The sequence below is a fragment of the Poromitra crassiceps genome (genome assembly GCF_964638095.1).
Source record: "Poromitra crassiceps genome assembly, chromosome: 11".
Lineage (NCBI taxonomy): Eukaryota > Metazoa > Chordata > Actinopteri > Beryciformes > Melamphaidae > Poromitra > Poromitra crassiceps.
Genome location: NC_139643.1, coordinates 32,358,578 through 32,377,839, shown reverse-complemented (window position 1 = coordinate 32,377,839; position 19,262 = coordinate 32,358,578). Strand labels below are relative to the sequence as shown.

Here is a 19,262-nt window from a genome sequence, read left to right as displayed (position 1 = left end):
CCGAGAACTGCATTTTAAAACTAAAATATAACTGTGTGTTGCAGATGGGCACAGAGCAGTCCTGACAGCGGGGTTCTCGCTGTCTGTCAATGCAAAGCTGACGGCTTTCTGCCTTCAAGTTGCGCGCGCAGCTCAATGTTGACAAGCTGTATAAGGGGTCTATATGAGATGAGAAGTTAACATGATAAGTGTTCAGAGTTCATTTCATAAATTACATCAGTTGAAATTATACTTACGATAAGTGTTGTTGTGACTGGGGGGTGGCGACTGGTGATGGGTAACACTAATGCTTTGCTTTCATTGGTCACAAATATAACGGACATTGTTGTTGTCCAATCAAACTCTGTTGCGGTGGAAGCTTTTGGGCCCAGACCAGTCTGCATGTGTTATGCAAATCCTCAACTGAAGTGCCCTCCTCAGTGAGCACACTACGGTGAGAATATTTGGATTCATTGACACTTCATCCGCTGGGAAATGTGCTAGCGACATTAATAGGGTTTTGTCTAAAAAGTTGATCCGCTGTCAGTGATCGAAGGACAACTGTGTGCACGCTATGTTTCTGTCAGGAAGTTGACGTAAACTGTTAGCTGAAACTGATAGCTCACAGCTAGTAGCAGCTAACCAACGTTTTCGCCGGGTAACGTTACAGGCGGACCTCTTTGTCTGACAGGAGAAGGCGTGCTCTTTTGTTAGGCTTTTCTCTTTGTTCACTCGGGAAAGGGGAACTGTTGGGTCAGGATTTCACCACTATTCGCAATTCTCCCAAGTATTTAGAAAATGCAAATCGCGAAAAAATACTTCACAGAAGGCCTGATCCAGTTTACGATCTTACTGAGTTTGATTGGAGTTCGTGTGGATGTCGACAGCTACTTGAATGGCTATTTCACGCCTCTGCTAGAGATTAACTCTGGACCCAGCTCAGCCTACATCCAGACACCATTTCACAGTTTGAGAGACAATCTAGATGGCTACAGCGTGCATCCCAAATGTCCCGAGTTGGACTATTTTTTCGCCAGTCGCCGGCTGCTAGACGAGGTGCGGACTCTGGGCTCTCCGCGGTTCCCCACACAGTTGAACGCATGGCTAGTGCACCAAGTGTCTACCACTGACGAGACTGCCTCTGGACAGCCTTCAGACAGCGACAGCTTTGACATCAGCTCTGGGTTAGAGAGCCCCGGGGACGAGGCCAGCGATGACTGTGAACACCTGCCTGACAGCGGCCAGGAGGAGTGCCAAACTGCCCAGCATCTCGGTGGACAAGGGCCTTGTAACTCTGGAGCATGCGGGTTCCTGAAAGAGGCAAGTGTGGGCACTGAGCAGTAATCAACATAAAGTTATAGCTAGTTGACTAGTAACGTTTGCTATACGTCAAGGAAAGTTGGTTGGCTAAATTACAGTACGGGGATAAATGAAGTCTGGAGTTCAAGTTGTCAATTGGCTAACGTTAGTGAAAACAGCTACAGTTGTGTAACGTTAGCCAGCTAACTGTTAGCAAGCTAACGTTAATCCATAGTAGCAATGATGATGGGTTAGCCTGGTATCCAGCCCCATATGAATAGCAGTTGTCAGCACTACCAGGCTATGATGGGTTTCATTCCACAAGTCACTAGTGTTGGATCCACCAGTAAGCAGGGCAATGAGGGCAACATATCTTATCTCTGATCTTATGTCAGATCTTATCTCTGCAACTTTGGCAATGTGCATTCACATTCACTTTGCAAAAGCCCAATCCTCTGTCACTGAACAACCTGAAATCAGACTGAGTATAACCCTGTCATCTTAGTTCAAATTGGCTAAGTGGGTTGTCATGATTTGTGATGGAAGTGATGTCATAAATCAGTGAATTATGATGTCACAGTGATATCATCAGTGATGTCACTTGAGCAACTGTTGTGATGTTATGAGTGATGTCACTCGAGCAGTTATGATGTCATTAGTGATGTCACTCCAGCAAATTGTGGTGTCATCACTGATGTAATACATCCTTTCTGGCTGAGGTGGTGGGAGTAGTGTAGAGGCAAAAGCACTTGCCTACCACCACGGAGACCCGGCTTCAGTTCCTGGCAGCGGTACTTCCGGCTTGGTCAGACGTTCCTACAGACATAATTGGCCGTGTCTGCGGGTGGGAAGCCGGTGGGGCATGGGAGGCGGTAATGCAGCATAAAGGATGCCAACTGCCATAAAACACCACAGCAGAAGAAGGGTGAGTTAAGGGGAAAATGTAGTTTCATTCACATCCGCTTTGCAAAAGCCCAATCCTCTGTCAGTGATTATTAAGTAATTCAGAGTTAGGCATGTTTTATTGTCCAGTTGGATTTTGGGACTTATGTTCATGTAGGGCAATATGGGTAGTGGTACTTTCAACAAGACTCTTAACTGGTCCAGTTATGTAAGAAGAAAGTTAGCTAGATTGACCAGTTTAGTGCACAACTTCACAAGCAGCATCCTGCTAACTGACACTGCACCTGTCACCTTTTCCATTGTGGAACAACTCATGGTAAGCCCTCTCTGAAAAGGCAGGGCAACTCTTTACAGTACGATCAAGAGTATTAGATTAACCTAATTGATGAAGCCATTGTATCAGATTACCATTTTGTTATTGGACCACTATCTGCCAAGATGTAGGGACTTGTGTTCCTTCATAGCTGCAGTGTACTGACTGTTGACTGTTATAATCATTGGAAGTGTGTGTCCTTTCTGACTGAAATGTGGCAGGGATTGTCATTATCTATCTATAGACTGCAATCATATTCAGGCCTGTTTTTGAGCCCTCTTATGATCCAGTTTTTCTGGTTCAGGGTAGGAACAGCTGCATGGTGGATGTGATCGCCTGGGGCCAGTCAATGTAGCCCATTTTGTAATGCTATCCACTATCCCCCGTCTTCAGGCTTAACCACCAGCTGTGGGCCTTGAGAGGGGTGGAGAAGCGAGGCTTAGACTATGAAGAGAATTCGGGAGCAAAATGTGTTGTAGTTGGAGTACATATTCACAAATGTGTATCAGTAGTTACAAATGTGTATCAGTGAATTTGTAGTTGTATTACATAGTCACAAATGTGTATCAGTGAATTTGTAGTTGTAGAAAACTTATAGATTTTTTTTCTCTCTCCCACAAACACAACACAACAGTTACACCTTCTCAAATTCTTCATTACAGGTGCACAAAACCTATTATAGAAATCACAAAACAAGAAACACACACACTCACATTTTTGCACATACCGATGCGGTGAAGTAGGTGCAAAACACATTTACCTACCCGTATCAAATAATTTGAACAACTGTAAATGCACAGATTATGAGTCACAAATAGATAGTACAATCTGTAAACACTAAAACACGATCCACAATTGAAACCAAAATCCACAAATAGATTTAAAATCCACAAATAGATTTAAAATCCACAAACAAACACATCATGATCCACAAATGGAAAACATGTTCCACAAATAGATTATAAATCCACGTCATGATCCACAAATAGAATTCAGTGACTTGTACTTCAAAACCAGAATTTCTGTGTGTGGATCGCTATGCTAGGTGTTCAAGTGTTGAATTGCTGTTTGCACATCACAGTGTGTGTGTGGAAAGCATTGCATTTGTCTACAAATCTTTTTGCTACATGTTTACCACAGGCAAGACAGATTCGATCCACACGTGTAATCAGCCAATCAGGGGGGATCGCTTGCTATGGGATGTCCCGCCTCCTCAATAACCCCTCCAAAATAAGAGCCTGATTCAGTCAACGTTTCTGATTCCTGATTGAGAACATGTAACCTTATCCAGCAGCACCGTTACATGTAAATGGCTACATGGATGCAAACCAAACTATGCAAATTGCAAATTCAACTATAAGTAACACAATGTAAGTGGTGGGATTAATACACTTTCTGTAATACCCACCCTCCCACTCCACTCACACACTGGGCCCAGTGCACCCAATCAGCCAAATAACCCCAACACCAGGCTCCAGCAAGACAGCCAGGAGAGTGGGTCATCACAAAAGCTAAAATACTATCAAATGGGTGACCCTGGGACAAAATCGTATCAAATGAGGGTCTGTGGTCTAATTTGTGTCAGTTTTCTGTTAAGATTATCTTCAAAGTATGCTTTAATAAAATACTTATCAACGATGCATTTGTGCGTTTATAGTCTTCAGTCTCAATTATTATTGCAGGGAAAGTGGTAACATTCATTATGGTCAGATGCTCAATGGCTGTCTAAAGTTAAAGGTTAGAGAAGCGAGCTTGTGACTGTCATTAGTTCAATCCCCGGGACCGGCAAGAGACATCTGGGTGGGGAAAAGGCAGTCTTGCACCATCCATTACCACCACTGAGGTGCCCTTGAGCAAGGCCCTTAACCCCAACTGCTCCAGTGGAGCTGCTGTGTGAGAACAGGGCAATTCTGAAAAAGAGAATTTATCTTAGTGACACTCCCCCAGTGATTTTGAACCTTTTTCAAATCAAGGAACCCTAATTCAATTCGCATTGCAGACCACCCCCCCCCCCCTTCCAGTGAGACTGTCTCAGACCCAAATCTGATATTTTTCTATTGTTAGATATATGATTTTGTCCAGATTCCATGACTATCTACTGCTAGTTGTAGGTACAGATAGACATGATGATCAGTAGTCATTCTTGTACATTCTGTTAACTTCTTGTAAATGAAATAATGCAGAAGTTTAACAATTCACCAAATTGCTGGTGACCCTTTCAAGGACCCCATGTTGCAAACCACTGCTTAGAGGACATGAAACATTTAATCATGTGACTCTAGTTAATTCGCATTTCACCTCAGACAAGACAGGACACTGCTTTCTGAAATTGACCTAGATCATGAAAGACACATAACAGCTTTTAATGTTTGTTTTTATATATAAAATAGTTAATATTTAAAAGTATTGACATCAATTTCTTCAGATCACCTTTGAAACTACAAATACACCACCTGAGATGACAGCATGTGTTCTTGTCCTGCTGGAGGAAGTTTGTGGCGGTTATCAGCATCAGTTAGATCAGACAGCTCATTTCAGTACACTGGGTACAATTAATTGTTATACCATTTTAATTTGATCTTGACCAGGGCTGCCACACCACCTTCAACATCAAATTCAAGGACCTCTCAAGGCCTAATTCCCCAAATTCAAGGACTCAGCACGGCAAAGTTTTGAGACATGGACCAAGGTTAATTACTGTTGCAACACTTTTTATATTGAGAACCGAAGCTCACAAATGATTGAAAAGAGAGGCTAGGATGTGTCAACATTTCTCAACAGTGTCATCTTAGTTGCAATTGCAAATGACAGAAATCCACCAATTGCAACGCTTGTTAGAAAATACTTTTTCACTTCAGAAATCTGATCGAGCCAGCCCTCTTGTAATTGTCTATGGAGGAAAAACCTTAAATTAAATTACTTTCAATCACCAATGTTTATTTTCAAAAACTTTGAATGGCTTGATTTTTATTTTTCAAATTCACAAACTTTCAAGAATTTCAAAGACCCATGCTAACTCAAAAAGTTAGCGACAATTCTTGTAAAAGTGCAGCCTTGAGAGAGCTTTTTGGCCACTGGTCAGCTTGTGGAAGGCCCTCCTCAGTCAGTGTGTCGATCTTGTCGCAGCTGCATGATACCTCCGATAAACTTGTGGATGATTTTGTACGTTCCCATCCAACTCACTGGTCACCCGGAGTGGTTGGCAGACAGACACAGACACACACACACACACACACACAGGAGAGGAGAGGAAGAGATATTAGACGTTATGTTAGAAGTTTTTAACGGGTGGACAGAGTTGAAGAGGTCAGTAAAGTCACTCCCATGTCAGCAGTTACACCACATATCTGGGTATTCAGTGCACCTATTTAATAATGTATGCACCAAATGAAATCACAAAAATCTAATTTATTTCGTTTTTCACACTGTTTCACATCAAAAGTTAATTTTTCAGGATTTCATTCATAACTAATCTACAGTATGGTCACGGTGACATAATGAAGAACTATAACATTTCTACCCCATTTCAAGGTCGCGCCGCGCAGCTTACGTGCAGGAGACGCTTGCGGTGTGTTTTCACTGTAACCAGGCGGGGTGATGATGCCCTTAATTTGTGCATCTTCGAGGCCTTCACACCAGCGCAGATCCAGCTGTTGGAGGGATGGCAGAGTAGGCGAGCCCAATGCCGACAGACAGGACCAGGACAGACCGGCCATCCTCAACTCCCTCAGACCTGCCTGAGAGAGAGGGAGGAATGGGGGAGAGGCAGAAAGACACAGTGGAAAAGAGAGGGGAGGGGAGAGAGGGGAAAAGAACGGGGGAGATAAATTGGTAATGGTAGGCCAAGTATGTTTCTGTTGAGTGTGTGTTCTCTAGAAAACAATTAACTTTGAGCGACTATGTATGAGTGTTTGTATGTACTGTATATGTATGCAAGTCTTTGCATTTCTACCTGGTACCCAGGTAAGCAGACAATTCAGCTGTTTCTTTGCCAAGGATTCCAGGACAGATGTAGAGAGCACCATTTCCGTTAGACAAGAACAGTGCTGGACATGTCCAGCATGATTTCAGTTTGCCGGACAATTGGAATAAATACCTGACACTAGAGATGTATCGGTATGAAAATTTCACATCATGATTATCGTGAGCAAAATTATCACGGTTATCGTATTATCACGCTATTCATAAAAAATTGCTGAAAATGTTTAAAAAGTACTGAGAAGACTCACTGAAATCATTTTACGTTTTATATTGAAAACTCAGACCCAAAAAGGATTGACACACTCACTGAAATAATTTCTCGAAGGCTGCACGTTTGCATTCGGGAGATGGTTGCCAACTTTGGTTGATGATGGACAGTATTTACCACAGTATTTGCCGAAACCGTCAGCAGGTAAAATAACACCTACTCTAATTTGTCTGAAAATAAGAAAACTAAAAACCTAATTGAAAAGAAGACAAAAGGAACCTAATTAATTTATCAGTATTTACCATGTTTTTCAAAGCACTGTAATCACGGTAACACGGTAATCACGATACCACGGTTTTAATGATAATGAAAATGTGAAACGGTACGGTTATCGTAAGGAATTTTATCACGGTTATCATTAAAACCGGTTATCGTTACATCCCTCTCTGACACATATTAGATCTGTTTATTGAGCTTAAATACAATTGATAGCAGGTTATAGCCTATAATCTCAATATTGCTGTAAATTCCCTGCACCAACCATGTTTCTATGACTGGTCAATCAAATGGAACGACCTAAAATGCAAGCTTCGTGGGTAAATTAATTTATCTGTGCCGCACGCAGCGTCGACTTTGGTACACATCCCCAAGGCTCCACAGACGCCTGTCGCAGTTCCTACACATAACACTGAAACATGCTGAGTGTAGCTGCAAGCATTGTTGCATATGAACTTGCAGAAGAGCAGATTTAGAGTTTGTGTGTATGTGTCACTTACCACTTGTACCGGGCCTTGGCCTTACAGACGGTCATGCAGGCCAGCTCTGCTCAGGTATCTGAACATGGCCCCACACCCCTCCTTCTCCCCTCCCATTGTCCATGTCCTTGAAGGAGGGCAGTGACAGGAGGTAGGAGGAGCAGCGGCGGTTTCCTCCTCGTCTGAAGAGGAAGACGCGGACCGACTGGTCCCTGGCGCATCGGCCATGGTGAGGGCTGCCCCGGAGACCCAGCCTGCCAGATACAGACAGACACAATGTCATATGGCCACTCGTCAATAACTACTGCTCAATAGTCAATAACTACTGCTGAGGTGCCCATGAGCATGGCACTTGACTTAATATGACAAACGTTTCACCAGACCAAACAACCTATATATAGAATAGGGACATTTATTTTAGCTTTATTAATTTGTCCACATTGAACCTAAACTCTGCAGGTCTGTCTCCTCTAATCTATGACTCCTGCCTCCATTTGGCTCTGTTCAGATCAGTGCCTGTATACAGAAGTTACAGGACTGATGGCTGTCTATTGATACTGATACTGTTAAATCACCACATGGCCATGTCGGTAGGAAATAACAGGTGATTACAATCAAATGACACAGAGCCAATAAATGACGTGTAAGCATCACATTGGTAGGAAATGCATGTGGCATGGACTGTTTAAACAACTATGTTAAACTCTGTTTCATTCTGCCTTATCTCACAGGATGGGATTAAAGCACTTTATCCAGTTTGGTTCACAGCTTGCCTGGTGTCAGTCACACTCCTTTTTCTTTTGTGTGATCTTATTTTACTTTACCACATTATGATCATGTGCAGACATTAAATCCTAATCTCAGTGGCACTTGGAACCAATATAGTATTCGATCAGTGTCATCACTGTAGCTGTGTCCATGTTGTTGACATAGAGTGGATAGAGACAGGTGAAACCAGCCAGCTCCTCACAGCAAAGTCTGTTCTCCTCGTTTTTTCTTTTGTTTATTACAGGCATTAACGGCAGCATACAAGCAACAACCCTGGGTTTTTTATTGTTGTCATCACCATCGCTATTTTGTAATAGATCTTAATGCAACAGAAACGACAATACAGCTGTTATAGCCTACTATAGCTGTGCGTGCAGGACTGTATGTCAACAATATGACTGCAGCGACTGTGACGATGCTGATCGAATATCTATAGTCCCAGAGGCATTTAAAAACGAGAGCCTATTACTGTAAGACAAAACATTTCACAATACCTTCCATCTTTCTCTGGTGGCTGTCCAGAGCCTCCTCTGTGTCTGTCTCCATCTCCCGTGGCGTTCCTGCCAACCTTGTGCCAGACGTTAGCTTGTTTGCTAGCTAGTTAGCTGCAATGCAAAAGTTCGTTTTTTCATGTTACTGTCACTCTGAGTTTCCCACTGCCACCATGTTTCATTCTGTCTTATCTCACAGAATGGACGATTAAAGCACTTGATCCAGTTTACAGCGTACACTGTTTAACATTAGTTTGGTACAGCTTTACCTGAAACGACCGCATGGATCTCACACTGTATGACTGTGTGTCACACTCTAACACGTCCGTGTGGAAACACGTATCAAAACACGGGATAACAATGCTACGTTACAAGCTCAAATCAAACAGGTGTTAGTATATTAGGCTATATTCAGAAACCGTCTATTACTGGGGATTGAGAACGTTAATGCATTATAAAGTTACCCCCACATTACACCACCCAAAACTCAAGAACCCAAGTTAAACTCGCCTTCATATTAGACAAGAAATATTATTCCCAATGCAAATATAGCTGTTTTAGTAGTCGTTTTATAGCATCAGTAGGGCTAATCTGGTTAAAGTTAGCTGACCAACAGTGCGAAACAGAGGCTGGCAAGCAAGACTAGCTGACGATAAAAGGCACACGGCAAACAAGTAGGCCAACATGAACAATAACGTCGGCCTGTTTGGTTATCATCTATGTAGCTGCTCGGTGACACTTTACTGACCATATTACCGGTGATGCTGGATGTGCTAAGACGTTCTGACTGAATCAAACTCTTATTTTGGAGGGGTTATTGAGGAGGCGGGACATCCCATAGCATGCGATCCCCCCTGATTGGCTGATTACACGTGTGGATCGAATCTGTCTTGCCTGTGGTAAACATGTAGCAAAAAGATTTGTAGACAAATGCAATGCTTTCCACACACACACTGTGATGTGCAAACAGCAATTCAACACTTGAACACCTAGCATAGCGATCCACACACACAATTGATGTCAATACTTTTAAATATTAACTATTTTATATATAAAAACAAACATTAAAAGCTGTTATGTGTCTTTCATGATCTAGGTCAATTTCAGAAAGCAGTGTCCTGTCTTGTCTGAGGTGAAATGCGAATTAACTAGAGTCACATGATTAAATGTTTCATGTCCTCTAAGCAGTGGTTTGCAACATGGGGTCCTTGAAAGGGTCACCAGCAATTTGGTGAATTGTTAAACTTCTGCATTATTTCATTTACAAGAAGTTAACAGAATGTACAAGAATGACTACTGATCATCATGTCTATCTGTACCTACAACTAGCAGTAGATAGTCATGGAATCTGGACAAAATCATATATCTAACAATAGAAAAATATTGGGTCTGAGACAGTCTCACTGGAAGGGGGGGGGGGGTGGTCTGCAATGCAAATTGAATTAGGGTTCCTTGATTTGAAAAAGGTTCAAAATCACTGGGGGAGTGTCACTAAGATAAATTCTCTTTTTCAGAATTGCCCTGTTCTCACACAGCAGCTCCACTGGAGCAGTTGGGGTTAAGGGCCTTGCTCAAGGGCACCTCAGTGGTGGTAATGGATGGTGCAAGACTGCCTTTTCCCCACCCAGATGTCTCTTGCCGGTCCCGGGGATTGAACTAATGACAGTCACAAGCTCGCTTCTCTAACCTTTAACTTTAGACAGCCATTGAGCATCTGACCATAATGAATGTTACCACTTTCCCTGCAATAATAATTGAGACTGAAGACTATAAACGCACAAATGCATCGTTGATAAGTATTTTATTAAAGCATACTTTGAAGATAATCTTAACAGAAAACTGACACAAATTAGACCACAGACCCTCATTTGATACGATTTTGTCCCAGGGTCACCCATTTGATAGTATTTTAGCTTTTGTGATGACCCACTCTCCTGGCTGTCTTGCTGGAGCCTGGTGTTGGGGTTATTTGGCTGATTGGGTGCACTGGGCCCGGTGTGTGAGTGGAGTGGGAGGGTGGGTATTACAGAAAGTGTATTAATCCCACCACTTACATTGTGTTACTTATAGTTGAATTTGCAATTTGCATAGTTTGGTTTGCATCCATGTAGCCATTTACATGTAACGGTGCTGCTGGATAAGGTTACATGTTCTCAATCAGGAATCAGAAACGTTGACTGAATCAGGCTCTTATTTTGGAGGGGTTATTGAGGAGGCGGGACATCCCATAGCAAGCGATCCCCCCTGATTGGCTGATTACACGTGTGGATCGAATCTGTCTTGCCTGTGGTAAACATGTAGCAAAAAGATTTGTAGACAAATGCAATGCTTTCCACACACACACTGTGATGTGCAAACAGCAATTCAACACTTGAACACCTAGCATAGCGATCCACACACAGAAATTCTGGTTTTGAAGTACAAGTCACTGAATTCTATTTGTGGATCATGACGTGGATTTATAATCTATTTGTGGAACATGTTTTCCATTTGTGGATCATGATGTGTTTGTTTGTGGATTTTAAATCTATTTGTGGATTTTAAATCTATTTGTGGATTTTGGTTTCAATTGTGGATCGTGTTTTAGTGTTTACAGATTGTACTATCTATTTGTGACTCATAATCTGTGCATTTACAGTTGTTCAAATTATTTGATACGGGTAGGTAAATGTGTTTTGCACCTACTTCACCGCATCGGTATGTGCAAAAATGTGAGTGTGTGTGTTTCTTGTTTTGTGATTTCTATAATAGGTTTTGTGCACCTGTAATGAAGAATTTGAGAAGGTGTAACTGTTGTGTTGTGTTTGTGGGAGAGAGAAAAAAAATCTATAAGTTTTCTACAACTACAAATTCACTGATACACATTTGTAACTACTGATACACATTTGTGAATATGTACTCCAACTACAACACATTTTGCTCCCGAATTCTCTTCATATTAGACCCACACCCTGTTTGCTTACACAAAAGTGGCGATCCATACTTGAATAGTGCCCTCTCCCAGGGCAAGTCACATGGATCACATTGACACATCTTTTATTCTTTACCTTCTCTTTGTGTAAAATAATTGACAGTTAAGCCGCTTTTAGGTTGAGATGGTGTGGTTTGTTTAGATATACTCTTTCAAATAAGAAGAGTACAGCTGTGCCATTTTACAGTAAGCCAGTAAGTAGACTTGAGTCTAGAGAGACATTTACCTCTTCAGCAGAAGTACAAGCCCAAACAGAGTCTGAGTAGAACTTGATCGGGTTGGGTACTCTGTCATATTCTGCCTCTAGCATCAGCAGCAAGTGAAACCCCTCAGAGGGGTTTCAACCCCTTTTTATATTATTTATGCATGTGAACTGATTTTCTGTCTGTGTAGAGATATAAAGAGCATTTCTGTCTCTGGCAGACGGGTGGTAACCTACATTTACTGCTCCACTTGGTCTATCTGGAGGGTCTTAATAGCTAGCACAGTTAGCTCATTCCCTGTCGTTATTACTATTAGCCTAACTGGTGGGATATTAAGAGGCCCTACGCCCCAGTTTAATACGCGCAGGGGGGGTGGGGGGCAGTCGTAGCGCTGTCGCCTCACAGCAAGAAGGTCCTGGGTTCGATTCCCGCATGGTACTCTGTGGGCGCTGAGGGTGTGTCCCCATGTCCTCAGTGCCTGAGGTGGAGTTGTCAAAAAGGGCCTCTCTGTGCAGAGTTTGCATGTTCTCCCCTGAGGTTTCCTCCAGATAGGAACCCCGCTGCTAAAAACATGCAACACACACACACACACACACACACACACACACACACACACACACACACACACACACACACACACACACACACCTGCTCACACATTCCTAATGCATAGTCCCTTTGTTGTTGTTTGAGACACACACACACACACATACACACACACACACACACACACACACACACACACACACACACGTACTTCTTACTGAAAAACGGACAATCACAAGAGCACAAAAAATAGTTTCTGACCCATCTCACCCAGCCAATCACCTGTTCCAACTGTTGCCCCTGGACGGCGCTACAGATCCATTTCCACCAAAACAACCCGATTCAAAAACAGTTTTTTCCCCACTGCCATCAGGTTTCTGAACTCCTCCCCTCTGAAATCTCACTGTATACCTCTCCAGCAATGTATATGTTGAATGGTCTGTATTTATGTTGCCATATGTCTATCTAGTATGTACTGTAATGTCTTATGCTGACACAATATTCATGTGCTATAACAATTGCTGTACCGAAAGCAAATTCTGCCGACTTGTTGTGCAGTCCTTAATAAATGAATCTGAATCTGAATGGCCATAAGCACAGTTGACAGGAGAATGGTGACAGTTGTGGCTAACTGTACTGTAGTCCAGAGTCAGTTAAGCTGGGTTCAGTCCCTTCAGGAGTTATGATCTATGCTCATTACAACAACCCGTTCCTCTGCCAGAAAAGAACGATAATCATCCAATTAGCAGTAATGGTTGGATTGGGGTCACCGAGCCAGAAATGTAACCTTTAAGGTCTTTATGCCAGCTAATAAATAGGCTGCACCCTCCTCCTCTTCTATGCTGATCCCTCTGTTGTGTTTTCTTTATCCTCCTGCTTTCCCTTTCTCTCCATCTGTCTGTCTTTGTCCCACCAGGAGGAGGATGCTGGTGTTACAGAAGAGGAACCTGCCTCACTCAGTCAGCTGGCACACAGTTCCTCGCTGGAGCAAGAGGTACCGTCCTGTCCTGGCTGATTATGACTGCCTTCATTACTTTCTGCATACACTAGAAAGTGTTGGACAGTGCATCAATATTGAAAAATGTCTCTCATTATCTGATTTTAGAAATGTTGCTATGCTTGACTTTTTATTGACCTGGTTCTCTATTTTGTAGTGTTTCACATCTGATTTGCTATAGATTCAGTTCCTCGTCAAAAGCACCAAGCAATGGCTTTTTGATGGAAAAACAAAATGTCAACCAAATTTAATATGGTTATTATTTATCAGCTGTGCACGTTTTCTGTGTGAATGTTTTATTTTCACCCTGGTTTTAGGGTTGAAACTGTGACACTTGAACTAGAATTGGCACTGGAGTGAAAACTTGGGCATCAGGCTAACTCAAAAGCATTAAATGCTGTATTCCTATGGATTCTGTTTCAGGGTCTGCTCAGTGGCAACGCTGCCCCTTCTGATCCTTCTACCATCGACATTGACCGGCATTGGAGCCATTTCCTCTCTCTGCCTGTCACTGACCTAGATGTAAGTTGTTTCCCTATGATGATGAACGGTACCATCACTTTAACTTGCCGTTGTTGTGCCTTTAAAAGGAAGTTGCGGGATTCCTCGTCTAATTAACGTTACACGCGACGCAGCAAATAAACAAACACACGTTTCCCAGTGTCTCTGCCATCACACTGGGCATCAACACTAGCGGCAGACTTCTCCCACTCCCGCAAATATACAGTAAGATTATGCGTAATGTTAACATAAACATTAACATTTTACCGAGAGGGAGAGAGAGAGGAGCTAACAGCTAAGCTAAGTACCGTAAATTTCGGACTATAAGCCGCGGCTTTTTCCCCGTTTTTTGGCCCTGCGGCTTATATAACGGTGCGGCTTATCTATGGATTTTTTCTGAAAAAAAAAAAACGGAATTCTCTCTTCTTTAGCACTCTTTCTAACTATAAATCCACTTCTGTTTTAATTTCCTCTCTTGCCCTCTTTTCACCACACCGCGGACACTGTGTGCACTGTAAAAAAAAACACAGGTGGTGTTGTGTTATGTTGTTTTGTTGAAATGTTAATAAATGGGAGCTTCCTCAAACAGCCATCTCTTTCCCGACAATCCCCTCTGTGCATGAACCCTTACATATGGTAATTAAACATTAAAACACAATAAAAAAAAAAAAAAACATTAAAACACCTGCGGCTTATATATGTAACAAACAGGCAATTTTGCTGCTGCGGCTTATACTCTGGTGCGGCTTATAGTGCGGAAATTACGGTAGCTAACAGCTAAGCTAAGTATCTGAAAAGCATGTAAACAGCTGTGTGATTAGCGAGAACGTTGGTAAAAGGAGACCGCTACGAGTGCTTGTGCAGAACGAGTGCATGTTTAAGTGTACAGCGGGTAATGAGCCGCTGTGATGAAGAATAAAGCGAGATTAACCGGGTTGAGAGCAGAAAAAAGCAGCTGCAGCCATATCCTCCAGGCTGGCTTCAGCAGCCTGCCTCCTGCACATGACGCATTCAGGGGCCCTCGGTAAAGCACGCGAGTGTGGCCTTTGAGTGACATCTGCAATGTGTCCCTACAAAATAAATAACCTGGGTTTTTTAAACCTTGAATTTGTGAATGTGATCAACCTTGTGGACATTCTGTTTCTTATCCATTAGGTATCGAGTATCGTATCGAGTATCGTTGGGTTGAGTTGCTGTGACAAGTCACATAGTGTGTGGGCCCTCTAAGGCAGTTAAGTGTGTGACCCCTAGTTTTTCAGTTGTCAAAATCTGCAGGAACCAGTCGGAGTGTATACTCCCAGTGTTTTCATAATCTGTTGAGGATTTTCAAAGTTGTCTAGTGTATCCTAGGCTTTAGGGTAAATATCTTGATTTCATAATTCATGTATGAATACAATGTTACAGTGTACCAGACTTTCTTTTAGCACTGAATAGATGCGGTGGGACAAGCTGCTTTACGGAGCTACCAACCCACCGAAAATAATGTCATCAGTATGAGTTTTACTGTCACGGTCTAAATGCTCTTTGAGAGACTTCCACATTGCCCAAGAATACAGTTCCGGGGGAGCCACTAAAGTGTCCATATCATACAATACGTCCAAAGCTCTGCTGGCCGCATGCTCACCTCCACCCGCCGCTCCGACCACATCACCCCCGTCCTCCACGATCTCCACTGGCTCCCCATCATATACAGGATTCACTTCAAAATATTACTCTTCACCTTCAAAGCCCTCAACAACCTGCCCCTCTCCCACCTCCTTCACCACCACACGCCTACCCGCCACCTCAGGTCCGCAGACGCTAACCTCCTCCAGCCCATCAAAACTAAGCTCCGGACCTGGGGCGACGGGGCCTTCGCCGCAGCCGCCCCCACCCTCTGGAACGCCCTCCCCAGCCATATCCGTCTGGCAGACACTCTGTCATCCTTTAAAAAAGCCCTCGAAACCCACCTTTTTACCCTTGCTTTCAACTCATGAAGTACCTGTCTCTCTCACCTTTTGTTTCATTATTTTTCTCTATTAAAAGTTTTATTTTGTGCTGCAAAGCGTCTTTTGAGCACTAGGAAAAGCGCTATATAAATCTGATGTATTATTATTATCTCATGTTTAGGACTTGGACACGTTGGTTTCTGAGCGTCTTTTAGACATTGACCCGGACATCACCAGTGCCATCAGCCAGAATGTCAGTCTGCATGACGCCATGGTAACCAGGGGCGGAGCCTATGGCATGCCGCTGGAGAGAGCGGAGGCCACACCAGTCGTCCGGCAACAAGCGCCCCTCTTCCGACTGGAATCCATTAACTCCTCCCACTCAGACTCGTCACCAGGGATGACCCTGGGATTGGCCGCCCTCCCCTTCGCTTCAGTATGTAATGTGACGAGGAACGTGTCTTCGCATGGCACACTGGGCGGGTGTCTGGACGAGGCGGTGTTTGACCAGATCAACATGCTGGCTTTGGAAGGCCTGGACCCCATTGATGCTCAGCTGCTGGGGTGTCTGGAGGGCATCGAACCACGAGTCCTGGAGGACCCCGACTCAGACTCCGGTCTCTCCTTGGAGAGCAGCTCTAGAGGCCCCGCCTCCCCAGGTTGGTTAAAATCTCGAGAGTAATTCCAAGATGAAAAAAGTCTTTGCTTCCTAATCCTAACCCTGTTTTGTGGCGGCACAAACTTGTTGGCATTAATACTTCATCTGTTAATTCTTCACTCATCCAGGCACATCCGAGGTGTCGTCTTCATCCAGCTCATACTGCGAGGACGAGTGTGGGGCTACAGGCTACAGCAGTGAGGTGGACTCCATCGCCTCCAAAGGCGTCTCTGACTACACCACAACATGGTCCCCTGTGGATCTGAGTGAGAGCGTGTGGCACGACCACAGCTACTCCTCTCCTGCTTTCTTCCACCAGCCACCAGTAGCAACGCTCCCCGGCAAAGGCATCAAAGAGGAGCCCCTCAGCGATGAAGAGGAGGAGAGGGACGGAGAGCTAAGTCGTGACGAGCTGCGAGCCCGCGCCATGTACATCCCCTTCTCTGCCCTGCAGATTGTCAACATGCCTGTGGAGGAGTTTCTGGAGGTCCTCGAGGGCCAGGGCTTCTCGCCCGACCAGGTGACGCTCCTGAGGGACATCCGTAGGCGGGGGAAGAACAAGCTGGCAGCGCAGAATTGCCGCAAGCGCAAACTCGATGCCATCACGGGGCTTCAGGAGGAGGTGGCAAGGCTGCATGCTCAGAGAGACCGGTTGCTCAGGGAGAAACAGCTGACAGCCAAGACAATGGGCGCTGTGGGCCAGCAGATTGAACAGCTCACCAGGGACGTCCTAGCCAGGCTGAGGGATGATTCAGGACGGCCCCTGAGCCCCGAAAGATTCACCCTGCAGTGCGGGGCGAACGGGAGGGTTGTAGTTCAGCCTGTGAGAAGGCCCGCTGTCTCCACAACAGCTGGAAATAAAACGGACAAGAGGAAGAAGGACAAAAAGTAATGTAGCTTGGGACTTGAGGCTTTAGGTTTTTGCATATTTCTGAACTCTTTCCTGACTTTGGGATCTACTTTTCTCTGAGTGTGGATTCACCTCTGTTGAGAGCCTGCAAAAGCTGCAACAATGAAAAACTCAAAGCATCTGTAAATAAATAAAAAATCTCATGGGAAAAATGTAGCTTACACACTGGACAATATTTTGCTTATTATAGACAAAGGCAATCCAGGTAGTTGCGAGGTACAGCTAACTCGCTAGCGATGCTACCCATCTCTCTTTGTGCCTGTTAGTATTATAAACTCACCGATTCTTACCATTTTTACAGACTGATGGAAGCATAGACGAGCAGATGTAAGTCAACATGGCCAGCATTCTGACAGTCTTAACAGAATTATGTGGATTTGATGGGAATCTATGAAGGGGAAGAGTTTCTGTTTTTATTCCCCACTCAGCCTTGCCTCTTTGTATCTATACAATATAAGCAAGACGTTGTAGATTGTATCCATTAAGAGGTTTCTGAATGGTTGCTGTTCTGTTTTTTGTTAATGGTAACTTTATTTTGCAATGTGATAAAAGAAGTTGGACAACATTATTGATCAAAAAGTTACACATTTGTGTCAGAAGTTGTATGAGGGCATGTAGGCTACTGTTTATTGGACATTTCAACTTAAAAGCTAAAATACTGGAAAACATTTTCAACTATACCGTATGTCATGGTGACATACCGTATACCAATGACTAAAATTAAATGGCCTTAATTTAAATTTGACAAGTACAGTGCACGATACACAGATGTATGTACCTGTACATTGCCATACCAAATTGTTTATAAGAGGCTAGGTTAGTATGATTTAGATTCTGAATAATTGATTTCAAGCATAATTTTGCTTAGCCCTTGAATTTCAAGTACTTTGTTTTCGGTAAGATTATATTCTACCTCGCACCTTATTTTGTTATTTGGGCAAAATTAAAAATGCAACAAAAAACATTTTTCTTTTTTCTTTTCTTTTTTACTGAACAGGGCCCCCGGGTCACTAGAAATCCTTAATTGTTGAAATGGCTCTAAAATGGACCTAAACCACTTTCCAAAACAATACAATCACATCACTAACTGGCAAAAGGATCGAATGTTGTTTGGATGTTTTTATATACTTCAGGATTACCTGAAAAAGAAGTTGAACAAAGTATTTAGTAGACGTTGACATCTTATTCATGGGTACACACTCTTATGCAGTTAATACAAAGTGTGTGTGTGTGTGTGTGTGTGTGTGTGTGTGTGTGTGTGTGTGTGCGCGTGTGTGAGTAATTGGAGAAAGGTGCACTAAATATACTAATGGTTTTAGTGACTCATGCATTTTTTCTTTGTTCCTCAAGTTCTTATTTAATTTTTGGTTTGAACAAGACTGTTTTTGTATAGCTTTCAGATTTTTGTTTTTGAGGTGGGTTTGTTTTTGAGGTGGGAATGAGTGTTTTTGATTGCATGGTGATTGTTGAATGTGAGTTCACTTATAAAACCTAAAACGATGTTCTTGCAGACATTGTTATTTCTGACAGACGTTCTTTCTGATTTAAAAAATAAAATAAATAAAAAAACAAACATAGTCTCTTCGTTCATTGTGCCACCTGTTTCCGAACAGTAGCTAGTATACATGTACTTGTCTGTATGAATGTGTATCAGTACTGTATGACAGCTAGTGATATAGTCTAGGGAAAATAAAGTTTGACCTTAAACTAATTGCAACAGAATTTATTTTCACATTTTTATGTTCATATTGATGCCCGAAACACTAGTAAAAATCCCAGAAAATCCCATTAGTGGAAGTATGTTCAAATGAAGTTTTTTCTAAATGGCTGCCATTATTAAAATTGTGGCCA

General features: G+C 43.0%; 1 protein-coding gene across 1 annotated transcript; it reads left to right on the top strand.

Annotated features, from left to right (window-relative positions):
• The first annotated feature begins 687 nt into the window (after positions 1–687).
• nfe2l3 (nfe2 like bZIP transcription factor 3) lies at positions 688–18,959 on the top strand. Its single transcript, XM_083646657.1, has 5 exons — positions 688–1,299; positions 13,334–13,411; positions 13,838–13,936; positions 16,025–16,502; positions 16,630–18,959. The coding sequence occupies exons 1-5, from the start codon at positions 778–780 to the stop codon at positions 17,391–17,393; spliced, it is 1,941 nt and encodes a 646-aa protein (XP_083502783.1). The 5' UTR covers positions 688–777; the 3' UTR covers positions 17,394–18,959.
• The last annotated feature ends 303 nt before the right edge of the window (positions 18,960–19,262 follow it).